We start from the raw sequence: 12783 nt of genomic DNA, 5'->3' as shown, positions 1-12783 counted from the left end.
TTTTGAGTTCTCTATCCTGTTTCACTGATTTATGAGTTTGTTTTTGGGCCAGTACCATACTGTTTTGATTACTATCATTTTTTAGCATAGTTGGAAGTCAAGGAGGGTGATAAGTCCAGCTTTTTTCTTCTTTATCAAGATTATTTTTGGCTATTTGGAGTCTTTTAGATTTCCATACAAATTTTAAAACTACTTGTTCTATTTCTGTGAAAAATTGCCATTAGTGTTCTGAGAGAGATTGCGCTGAATCTATAGGGTAGATGATCATTTTGACAATATTGATTCTTCCAGTTCATGAACACAGTGTATCTTTCCATCTGTTTGTGTCTTCTTCAGTTTCTTTCCTCTGTTTCTTAGAGTTTTCTGAGTATAGGTCTTTTACCTTTGTAGGCAAGTTTGTCCCTAGATATTTTATGCTTTTTCATGTGACTGTAAATGAGACTGTTTTCATAATTCTATTTCTATAGAATTTCTATAGAATCCATATTCTATTTCTGATAGGTTGTTGTTAGTGTATAGAAATGCAACATGTTTCTGTATGTTAATTTTGTATCCTGCAACCTTACCAAATTCGTTGATGAGTTCTAGTAGATTTTTTTGTGATGTCTTTAGGATTTTCTATGTATAATATGATGTCCTCTGCAAAAAGTGACAGTTTTACTTCTTCCTTTCTAATCTGGATTCTCTTTATTTCTTTTTCATATCTGATTGCTGTGACAAGGATGTCCAATACTATGTAGAATAAAAGTGACAGGAGTGGGCATACTTATCTTGGTCTGATTTTAAAGGGAAAGTTTTCAGCTTTTTGTCACTGGGTATAATGTTAGCTTTGGGTTTGTCATAAGTGGCATTCATTATGCTGAATTCTATTCCTTCTATGTAACATTTCTTGAGAGTTTCTATCATGAATGGATTTTGTATTTTGTTAATTTCTTTTTCTGTGACTGTTGAGATGATCATGTGATTTTTATTTTTCCTTTTGTGAATGTGGTGTATCATATTGATTGAATTGCAAATATTGAACCATTCTTGCACCCCTGGAATAAATTCAACTTGATCTTTGGTGTATCATTGTTGAGAATTTTTGCACGTATAGTATCAGAGATATTGACCTGTAATTTTCTCTTTGGCTAGAGCCAGAGTCAGATGTGAGCCATGGCTTGTCCTGTTCTCAGTGGTCAACGCTGCCCTCTTGGAGCAGGGGCAGGTCCCAAGATACTGGAGCAGAAGCCCTGAGGGTTGGGTCTGAGCTGGTTCTCTTCCAAGTGTGTGATCTACCTCTCCCAGCATCGGTACCTTTACTCTAGAGGAGCAGTGATGGAGAAAGAGGGGCCAGACTGGGTACCAAGTGCAGGCTTGGGCAAGCACTGGGGTAGTCCCAGCACATCAGAGCTCCAGAACACTCCCAACCCACTGCCTCCAAGAGCTCCAGTAATAGCCATCCTCGCCCTACTCAGATTCAGTGATGGATCCAAGCCTGCTCCTTCCCCCTAACTGTGCACTCCCCTTAGAAGTAGCACTTTTCACCCTACTGGGAAGCTGTGCTAGAGCAGGCAGTTCTGTGGCAGGTGCTCATTGTGAGTTGGGGCACATAGTCGAGGGTGAGGATTGTGGGAGACAGCCAGAGCCTCAGGCAGTTTCATTCTGTTTCCTCTCTCTTGTTCTTGGAATAAACAACCACTCCTCACAAGTGGGATATAGATTTCTTACAGCTCTGCTGTTAGTTTCACTGGCTTTCAAATCAGCTAAGAGGCTTGTCTTCCCAGTATCTGCTCCTAGGATGGCGGTGCCCAATGTGGTTCAAACGCCTCACTCTCCAGGGAGGATCTCCAAGCCCATGTAAGCCCCCTCCTCTTCTGTGTCCCCTCCAACAGGCACAGATACCAACCTGATTGCTTCTTTCTCTTCCCTTCCTACCCAACTCTTTGTGAATCTTTCTTTATAATCGAGTCTTTTTGCAAGTCTCCAGTTTGTTTTCATGAGAGTTGCTTCACATGTAGATGTTTTTTTGATGTATTTGTAGAAGGAAGTGAGCTCAACATCCTACTCCATCATCTTGATCTCCCCCATCTTGTACTTTTCTTGTCATTTTATATTAAATTCTTTACTGCTTCTCAAATGTTTTTGTGTGTGTAAGAGTTTCACTTCTTTTTCACCCATACAGCCATTTGGTTTCCCATAGAAATAGTCCATTTTTTCCTTTACTTCCTTTTTCACATAGTACTAGTTTTCTATTTCCATCTTTTTTTTCTAAATATTTTTATACCATTATAAGCACACATAAGTGCTTTTTGGGAAAAGTTGAGCTATAAATATAATTTTTAAAACAAACTGAAAAAATCATTGCCTGTATGTTTGATACTATGCCATGTACTGTGTATAACACAAAAATGTAAGAAATATTCTCTATCTCAAAAAGCTCCCAATATGCTTAAGAACATTGGTCCACTGTACAAGGAACAAGAAAAATCATACACAAATCAGAGAAATGATAGATTCTGGTACCACACATAAGATAATATAGCACTGTGTGTTTAGAAGAAAAGATAATGAGAAAAATAAGAACCTTGGTAATGTTTAAAAAATTAATTGTAACATGGGTGGATATCAATGGCCAGTGATTCCTAATTTATTTTATCTTATTATTTTTCCAGTGGAATCATATCTGACCTTTTTCCTGGAGTCCAAATTCCAGAACATGATTATGGTATATTGCAGTCAACAATTATAGATGTCATGAAGAAAAAGAATCTTCAGCCTGAAGCATGTATGGTTAAAAAAGTGATACAGTTCTATGAAACGATGCTAGTAAGGCATGGTGTGATGTTAGTTGGGCCAACAGGAGGTGGCAAGACCACAGTTTACCAAGTACTAGCAGAAACTTTAGGGAATTTGCAAAAACTTGGTGTAGACAATCCCTTTTACCAACCAGTTAAAACATATGTTCTTAATCCTAAATCAATTACAATGGGTGAATTGTATGGTGAAGTTAATAACATAACCTTGGAATGGAAAGATGGTTTAATGGCACTAAGTGTCCGAGCGGCTGTGAATGATACTTCAGAAGACCATAAATGGATCATCAGTGATGGGCCAGTAGACGCTCTTTGGATTGAAAATATGAATACGGTGCTGGATGATAACAAGATGCTTTGCTTGGCTAACAGTGAGAGGATTAAACTCACACCTCAAATCCACATGCTTTTTGAGGTAAATATATATTCCTTACTGTGGAGTGAAATCATTTGTTAGATTGGCATAACATCATTAATTTTTTTTTTCTTAGTGATGTATCTTTGATTATCTGTAAGACCTACCATGGTGTTTCATTTATACACTAAATATTTATCAAATTTTCCTTTTATAATAGATTTTCCATTCTGACAACCAGAGTCTCTCAAATGTTCCTATCTCTCTATAAATGGGAAATAAAATAAATTCTGTGTTCACCAGTACTTGTTTCTTTCCCTTTAAAGGTAGTTATATATATTAGTGTCTTTACATGATTTGAAATGCTTTCCAAGTTAAAAATAATTGTTCCACTTAAGAAGAATAAGTCATCCCTCTGTGGTATGACTATTTGGTAATGGGATTGGAAAAGGAATGCCAGTCAAATACACTTTACCACATATTACAGAAGATACCACCCCTGCTGTGTTCATTCACCAAACATTAATTGAATACCTACTGTGTCCTAGGTACTAGGCTATGCATTGGATATAAGAATAAAAAAAGGTAAGAAGGAAAAAGAAGGGAATAACTATGTACACCTTCCCATAAGAATTTGACAGCATCCTTCATTTCAGTCGTTTTCCAACTCTGTGCCACCTCATGGACTGTAGCCCACCAGGCTTCTCTGTCCATGGGATTCTCCAGGCAAGAATACTGATACTGGAGTGGGTTGCCATCTCCTTCTCCAGTATCCTTCTATACTTACATATATTTATGTATATTTCTCCTCATGCCTCATTTAACTTTCCTTCTCCATTTTAAATCACTTATAGCTCGCCCACTCTCTTGCATGCAAAACCTAACAGTGTGTTACCTTAAACTTTAAATGCATGATTTATTAGCATTGAACTGGAAGGGACAAGGAAGTATCATGTTAGCCATTTCTTGATCAACTTTTTAAAATTTTAGGTGCAAGATCTAAAGGTTGCCTCTCCTGCAACAGTCAGTAGATGTGGAATGGTATTTGTGGATCCTGAAGAGCTGAAGTGGATGCCTTATGTTAAAACCTGGATGCAGAGTGTTTCTAAAAAAGTAAGTGCAACTGGACACTCCCCACCCTTTCCATCTGTCAGGGCTCACCCTTCTCTCAAGAGCCCAGATAGCAACTGATTAAGACCTCACTGTGCTTGATAAAGGGAATCCCAGTGTTGGTATCTGGCCCTCTCCCTTGAATTCTTGGGATTCTCCAAGGAGGTTGTATACTCCCCATAGCTGTCTTCATTATTTATGACCTCAGCCCACCAGCCCACCTAGTCAGTCTGGTTTCTGCCTACCCTGCCTTGTTCCTCCCCTACCCTCAACTGGGTTCTCTCAAATACAAACAGAAACACTTCCTTTAGTTTCCCCAAACACAGGTAGAACAAGGAAGGGCATTTAAAATAAAAAGACTCTGCAGAAGGCTTGAGTTAATGAGGGGGAAGTACAAGAAAGGAAAAGAATACTTAAATCCAGGCCAGGTCTTTGTTTTTAGATTTTAGAAGCCCTAATGCCGCTGAGGGGCTTCCCTGGTGGCTCAGTGGTAAAGAATCCACCTGCCAATGCAGGATATACAAGAGACTCTGGTTTGATCCCTGAGTCAAGAAGATTCCATCTAGAAGGAAATGACAACCCCCTCCAGTATTCTTGCCTGGGAAATCCCATGAACAGAGGAGCCTGGCAGGCTACAGTCCATGGGGGAACAAAAGAGTCGGACAGGACTTAGCAACTACACAACAACAATGCCTCTGAGAGCCAGAAGGAAGAAAAAACCAGTTTGGTTTCCCATTCAGCCTTGTTGTTACTGTTGTTCAGTCGCTAAGCCATGTCCGACTCTTTGCGACCCCATGAACTGCAACACGCCAGCCTTCCTGTCCATTGTCTCCCAGAGTCTGCTCAAACTCATGTCCATTGAGTCTGTGATGCCATCCAACCATCTCATCCTCTGTCGCCCTCTTCTCCTCTTGCCCTCAATCTTTCCCAGCATCAGGGTCTTATCCAGTCAGTCAGCTCTTCACATCAGGTGGCCAAATTATTGGAGCTTCAGCTTCGGCACCAGTCCTTCCAGTGAATATTCAGGGTTGATTTCCTTTAGGATTCACTGGTTTGATCTCACTATCCAAGAGACGCTCAAGAGCCTTCCAGCACCACAGTTCAAAAGCATCAATTCTTTGACGCTCAGTTCTCTTTATGGCCCAATCTCACATCCATACATGACTGCTGAAAAAACCATAGCTTTGACTCGATCTTAGGCCCCTTATCTAAGACGCATTCTAACCTTAGAGGTAGGATTCCATCCAAAGTGAAGGAAAACTTTTATATTATTATTCAGAACAATGCAGTTTCATATTATCTTCTATATCCTCTCCATTCTAAAATAAGATTTCTCTTTACCTTAACTTAACAAGGGCTTCCCAGGTGGCTCAGTGGTAAAGAATCTGCCTGCCAATGCAGGAGATGCAAGAGACTCCAGTTTGATCCCTGGGTTGAGAAGATCCCCTGGAGAAGGAAATGATAGCCCACTCCACTTAACTTAATAAGCAATCTTTTTAAATGTTTTTCACCATCTCATCTCAATTGACATTCTGAGAAAGCCATCTTTCTGCCTCTCCCCCTCCAAAGATGAGTCAGAGAATGATTGTTTTCCTCACTCTTAGGCATCAACATTTTAAGAATATTGTGACCTACCCTCAGGGCACCTTACTTTTCCCCCTGTAATCAGCTTCTTTAAAAACACCTTTATTGAGGTACAATTGACATTTTTTGTTGGAGTATAGATGCTTTACAATGTTATGTTAGTTTCTGCTATACAGCAAAGTGAATTAGCCACTCATATACATATATCCCCTCTTACTTGAATTTCCTTTCCATTTAGCTCACTATAGAGCACTGAGTAGAGTTCCATGTGCTATACAGTCTATTCTCATTAGTTATCTATTTTATACATACTGGTGTATACATGTCAATCCCAGTCTCCCAATCCATCCTATACCCTCTCCCAACCTCGGAATCCATATGCTTGTTCTCTATGTTTGTGTCTCTATTTCTGCTTTGCAAATAAGTTCATCTATACCATTTTAGAGTACCTTAATTTTTTGAAATTTTTACTGAAGTATAGTTGATTCACAATATTGTGATTTACAAAATTTGTTTCAGGTGTACAGCAAATGAACAGAAAACCTTGTTAAAGAAAGTAATTCTCAGAATTGAGACTATCATGTCCTGCCATAAGATGTTAAACCTTTCTGAATTTACTTTTTAAATAGATTTTATTATTCAGAACAGTTTTAGGTTTATAGAAAAATTTAACAGAAAGTACAGAGAGTTAACATATGCTTTCTCTCCTCCAAACATAGTTCCCACTTTTATTAGCATTTTTGTTTGGTGTAGGTGAGCTTCCCTGGTGGCTCAGATGGAAAAGAATCTGCCAGCAGACACCGGTTTGATCCCTGAGTCAGGAAGATCCCCTGGAGAAGGGAATGGCTACCTACTCCAGTATTTTTGCCTGGAGGATTCCATGGACAGAGGAGCCTGGTGGACTATAGTCCATAGGGTTGCAAAGAGTCAGACAAGACTGAATGACTAAGCACATTTATGTGGGTACATTTGTTAAAATTGATGAACCAATATGGATACATTCTTATGAACTAAAGTCCATGGCTTACATTATGATTCACTCTGTGTTGTGCAGTTTTATGAATTTTGATAAATGAATATATCATGTATCATGCAGAATAGTTTCACTGCCCAAGAAATCTGTGCTCTCCCTGTTTGTCCATCCACACCCTCTCCCAACCCCTGACATTACTGATTTCCCTGTCTCCATAGTTAAGCCTTTTCCAGAACATCATATAGTTGGAATTATATGGTCTGCAGCTTTTCCAGATTAACTTCTTTCACTTAGTAATATATATTTACAGTTCCTCCGTGTCTTTCTGTGGCTTGATAGCTCATTTTTTAGTACTGAATAGTATTCAGTGTTATTGTATGCTGAAGTTTATCACTTACCAAGTTTATCCACTCACCTACTGAAAGATGTCTCAAAGTTTCCAAGTTTTGGCAATTACTAATAAAGCTCACATAAACATTCATATATGTTTTTGTGTAGACATAAGATTTCAGCTCATGTGGATAAATACCTAGGATTGTGATTTCTCAATCATTTGGTGAAACTGTGAAGAAACTGCCGATCTGTCTTCTAAAGTGGCTGTACCATTATGCATTCCAAAGAACTTCTTTGTTACTCCACATCCTCACCAGTATGTAGTGGTGCAGTGTTTTAGATTTTAGCCATTCTAATATGAAGGTAATGGCAATCCACTCCAGTATTCTTGCCTGGACAATCCCATGGACAGAGGAGCCTGGTGGGGTACAGTCCTTGGGGTCACAAAGAGCCAGACACAACTGAGCAACTAACACAACTCATATGTATTTGTAGCTCATTTTGCTTTCAGTGAGTAGTTTTCTTATATAAGATGTTGAGTGTCTTTTCATATGTTTATTTGCCACCTATGTATCTTCTTTGATGAGGTGTCCACATCTTTTGCCCATTATTTTGGGGTTGTATGTTTCCTTGTTACTGAGTTTTGGGAGTTCTTTATATATTTTGGATACAGTTTCTTTATATGTATTTTGCAAGTATTTTCTCCAAGTCTGCCTTTCTTTTCATTTTTTTCAAATAATACCTTTCACAGCACACACATTTTTAATTTCAATGGTCTAACTTGTCTTGCATGGTTTGTGCTTTCAGTGTTGTATCTTAAAATTTATTTCCAAATTGAAAATCACCTAAATAAATATTTTCCTCTGTTACCTTCTATGAGTTGATGGTTATGCATTTTACATTTAGGTTTATGATCCATTTGGAGTTACTTTTTCTGAAAGCCATAGTATCAATGTCTGGATTCTCTCTCTCTGTCTCTCTTCGGCATGCAGATGCTGAATTCCAACACCGTTGTTGAAAACACCATCCCTTCTCCACTGGATTGCTTTTGTTCCTTTGTGAAAGATCAGGTTGCTGTATTTGTATGAGCCTTTTTATGGGCTCTAACACCATTAACCTATTTGTCTAATTTTTTTGCCAATATCACACTGTCAGTTACTGTAGCTTTACAGTAAGTCTTGTCAGGTAGTGTCAGTTCTACTTTTTTCTACAATATTGTGTTCACTATTCTGGGCCTTTTCCCTCTCCTTATAAATGTAAGATTCACTTTGTTGCTCTCCCCAAAGTAAATTACTGGGATTTTGATTCAGATTGCATCAGCTCTATAGATCAAGTTGGTAATAACTAACATCTTCACAATATTGAGTCTTTATATCCATGCACAGTCTCTCCATTTACTTAGATGTTCTTTGTTTTCTTTCATCAGAATTGTGTTGTTTTCCTCACATTTCCTCTTGGAAATATTTTGTTTAAAATATGCCTATCTTATATTTTTTATACTAATTAAATGATTTTGTATTTTCAGTTTCAAATTCTAATTATTCATTGTTGATACATAAAAAAGCAATTGACTTTTGTATATTTACCTTGTATCCTACAACTTTACTATCAGATCAGATCAGTCGCTCAGTCGTGTCCGACTCTTTGCAACCCCATGAATCGCAGCACGCCAGGCCTCCCTGTCCATTACCAACTCCCGGAGTTCACCCAGACTCATGTCCATCGAGTCAGTGATGCCATCCAGCCATCTCATCCTCTGTCATCCCCTTCTCCTCCTGCCCCCAATCCCTCCCAGCATCAGAGTCTTTTCCAATGAGTCAACTCTTCGCATGAGGTGGCCAAAGTACTGGAGTTTCAGCTTTAGCATCATTCCTTCCAAAGAAATCCCAGGGCTGATCTCCTTCAGAATGGACTGGCTGGATCTCCTTGCAGTTCAAGGGACTCTCAAGAGTCTTCTCCAACACCACAGTTCAAAAGCATCAATTCTTCGGCACTCAGCCTTCTTCACAGTCCAACTCTCATAACTACTTACTAGTTTCAGGAGTTTTGTTTCAATTCTTTGGGATTTTTTTGTATGGATAATTGTAAAGACAACTTTTTTTCTTTCTTCTCAATCTGTATACTTTTTTCCCCTTTTATTGTCCTATCATGTTACCTAAGACTTTCAGTACTATGTTAATAAAAGTGGTGAGGGGGCAACATTCTTTTTTAAATCTTTGGTCCTTTACCTTGAATAAATATTTAAAATGCTTCTTTTTATACTTTTTTCATTGTTCTTAATTATGAAAGATAATCATCAGTATAGAAGACTATGAAATACTTGTTGCCAGTTTAACAAATGATCATAAAATAAATACCTGTGTGTGTGTGTGCGTGTGCGTGTGTGTGCATGTGCGCGTGTGCGTGCACTCAGTAGCTTCAGTTGTGTCTGATTCTTTGTAACCCTATGGACTATAGCCTGCCAAGCTCCTCTGTCCATGGGATTCTCCAAGTAAGAATACTGGAGCTGGTTGCCATGCCCTCCTCCAGGGGATCTTCTGGACCCAAAATACCTATATACCAACTACCAGATCAAGATCACTTATCAGTGACCCAGAATCTTCCCATAGAATGTCTTTTTTTTTAATGTAACTTGTTTCATATCATGTGATGCTTACATCCTATAGTCTAAAAGTCACAGGATATAATGTAGTATACAAGTTTGAACCAACTACTTTTACACTTAATTATGTATTTTATCTGGTCTTGCTAAAATATCGTTTGTTTGATTTTCAGCTAAGTGAAGAAACTCAAGAATATATATTGAATCTTTTCCAGCGTTATGTTGATGATGGTTTAAATTTTATCAATAAAAAATGCCACCAAGCAATTCCACAAGTGGACATCAGCAAAGTTACTACACTCTGTTGCTTATTGGAGTCTTTAATACTTGAGAAAGATGGAGCTAATTTGACAATGGTAGGAAGAGTTTTCTCACTGCTGTAAAGCTAGGAAAATGTGATTATCATATAGATTCTTTGCAAATAAACAATTCCAAACTTTATGTCATACAGTTATTTGATTTTCAAGTTAATTTTTTAGGGGACTAATGAATGTGAATAGATTTGTAGAATCTCAAATTGGAAGGAATTTTACACTATAGTTTACTCCTCTACTCAATGTTTAAATTTCCTTAGAGTCTGTAACATATTCCCAGTGTGTGTCTACTTAAATAACTTCATACAAGCATAGACATAGTTATAATAGTTGAAAGACACCCTTGAGCTTTTGTTTTCCATGCTTCTTGCCATTCATTTTCTCATCAGAGTATTAAATGTATGCCACTATAAAACATCACTTGGTGCACTATTGAATGAAATATAAGAAACATGCACTGTGCCCTTTTAAAAATACATGTATGGCAAAACCAATACAATATTGTAAAGTATTTAACCTCCAATTAAAATAAATAAATTTATATTAAAAAAATAAAATAAAAATACATAAGCCTAAGCAAGAGAAAACAGTCTTTAGACTTTGCAAATTAGGATTCTTTTATGCTAACACTAAATATTAAAAGTTTTTCTCTTTGTTCTTTCAGGAGCAAACAAAATTGAACACTGTTCTGTGTCAGACTTTTGTATTCTGTTACTTATGGTCTTTAGGTGGAAATCTAACTGAAAATCACTGGGATTCTTTTGATACATTTATTAGAACACAATTTGATGATAATCCTGATGCCAGGGTAAGAGCCAAATAAATTTAATTTTAACATAACTCTGAATCATTAAAATTAAATTTCAAGACTAAAACTTTCAAAGCTTTAGTTCTAGTATAAATATAAATTCTTCATTTGAAAGGTTTTTTAATTATTCACTTTCTTAAACTAGCAATAGATAATTTATTGTATTAAAATTTTTTAAGAATTCTCTCCAGGCCATATGAAGAATGTAAGGTGTAAAAGTGAATAAAAACTCCCTACTATTAAGAAAAATATTGAATTATAGCTAGTAAATTTATGTTTTCACAGTGCTATGGTTTAGCAGTTGTGAAATTACTTTGTGTGTGTTCTAAAACTGAGCAAATGAATCAGTATATTGAAGGTAATGGCAACCGGGCTTCTCACTGTTAAGAGAAGGTATATTACAAATATAGAGGAGAAAGATTAGAATGTATTTTGTGTTATTGGATTGGAATTAGAGGTTTTGGGACTCATGGAATAGATAGATAGATAGATCATATGTATATGGTGTATATATCCATACATACATAAATTTCCTAGTTCTGTGTGCTGAGAGGAACTAGAAGCAATGGCACATCAGTAGCAATGAGCATACTTAGTTGCTGATTTCTGAATATTCTTCTCCATGAAAGGGAACCAAAGCACCCTAGTGAAATGACTGATTCCAGGACTGAGTTGAGGAAAGTTCAAAATAGGCTCAGAATATCTTATGTCGGATAGTGAATACGTGCTTGAAGAACAATGGCACCTGTCAAACGAGCACAGAAGCCAATTTGAAGGGATTCCCATTGGACAAATCTAGGCATATTTGAGCATCAAGATAATGATGGTGTGGATTACAAGCTATTGAATGAAATAAAAGTCTGTGAGTTGATGCACATAAAAATACATGTGAATAAATAAACTAGGGAGAAAGAGCTCTTCCTTACAGGAGAATACCAGCTAATCTATGTAGGAGAAATGATGGGATTAGAAAGTTATTACTTTGAAACCATTGTAGTAATAATTGATTCAGGCAGGAATCACCAATGGTTGCAAAAACTAGTAGGTGAAGGTTTCTTATTTACATAGTTTCAAAACATCTTCTACAAATTACTTATTAGTTGTAAAGAGAAAAATAGTGTCGTCATACTGAAAAACCTTGTAGACACCATATTAACTAGGTGACCGATTTATCATCAATATTAGCACAAACCTGTGCCTTCTGATGTGGTACATGGAGAAGTATACAGCCTTGCTTCCAAGCTATTCCTTCCAAAATGCATAACCTTACTCTGACTACAACAAAGCTAGTGGAGGTGATGTTATTCCAGTTGAGCTATTTCACATCCTGAAAGATGATGCTGTGAAAGTGCTGCACTCAATATGTCAGCAAATTTGGAAAACTCAGCAGTGGCCACAGGACTGGAAAAGGTCAGTTTTCATTCCAATCTCAAAGAAAGGCAATGCCAAAAAATGCTCAAACTACCGCACAATTGCACTCATCTCACACGCTAGTAAAGTAATGCTCAAATTCTCCAAGCCAGGCTTCAACAATACGTGAACCGTGAACTTCCAGATGTTCAAGCTGGTTTTAGAAAAGGCAGAGGAACCAGAGATCAAATTGCCAACATCTGCTGGATCATTGAAAAAGCAAGAGAGTTCTTATTTCTGCTTTATTGACTATGCCAAAGCCTTTGATTGTGTGGATCACAATAAACTGTGGAAAATTCTGAAAGAAATGGGGATACCAGACCACCTGACCTGCCTCTTGAGAAACCTGTATGCAGGTCAGGAAGCGACAGTTAGAACTGGACATGGAACAACAGACTGGTTCCAAATAGGAAAAGGAGTACGTCAAGGCTGGATATTATCACCCACCCTGCTTATTTAACTTATATACAGAGTACATCATGAGAAACACTGGGATGGA

General features: G+C 37.4%; 1 protein-coding gene across 2 annotated transcripts in view; it reads left to right on the top strand.

The window, feature by feature from the left end:
* Positions 1-12783, top strand: part of DNAH6 (dynein axonemal heavy chain 6) — a 280064-nt gene that overhangs the window by 122709 nt on the left and 144572 nt on the right. For both annotated transcript variants that reach the window (XM_061432712.1, XM_061432713.1), the window contains exons 34-37: positions 2655-3210; positions 4141-4263; positions 9926-10108; positions 10731-10874. In XM_061432712.1, the coding sequence (XP_061288696.1) occupies positions 2655-3210; positions 4141-4263; positions 9926-10108; positions 10731-10874 (1006 nt within the window). The remainder of the gene's footprint in view (positions 1-2654; positions 3211-4140; positions 4264-9925; positions 10109-10730; positions 10875-12783) is intronic.

This window comes from Bos javanicus, chromosome 11 (assembly GCF_032452875.1).
Source record: "Bos javanicus breed banteng chromosome 11, ARS-OSU_banteng_1.0, whole genome shotgun sequence".
Classification (NCBI taxonomy): Eukaryota; Metazoa; Chordata; class Mammalia; order Artiodactyla; family Bovidae; genus Bos; species Bos javanicus.
The sequence above is the reverse complement of the archived record's forward strand: the minus strand, read 5'-3'. Positions and strand labels throughout refer to the sequence as shown.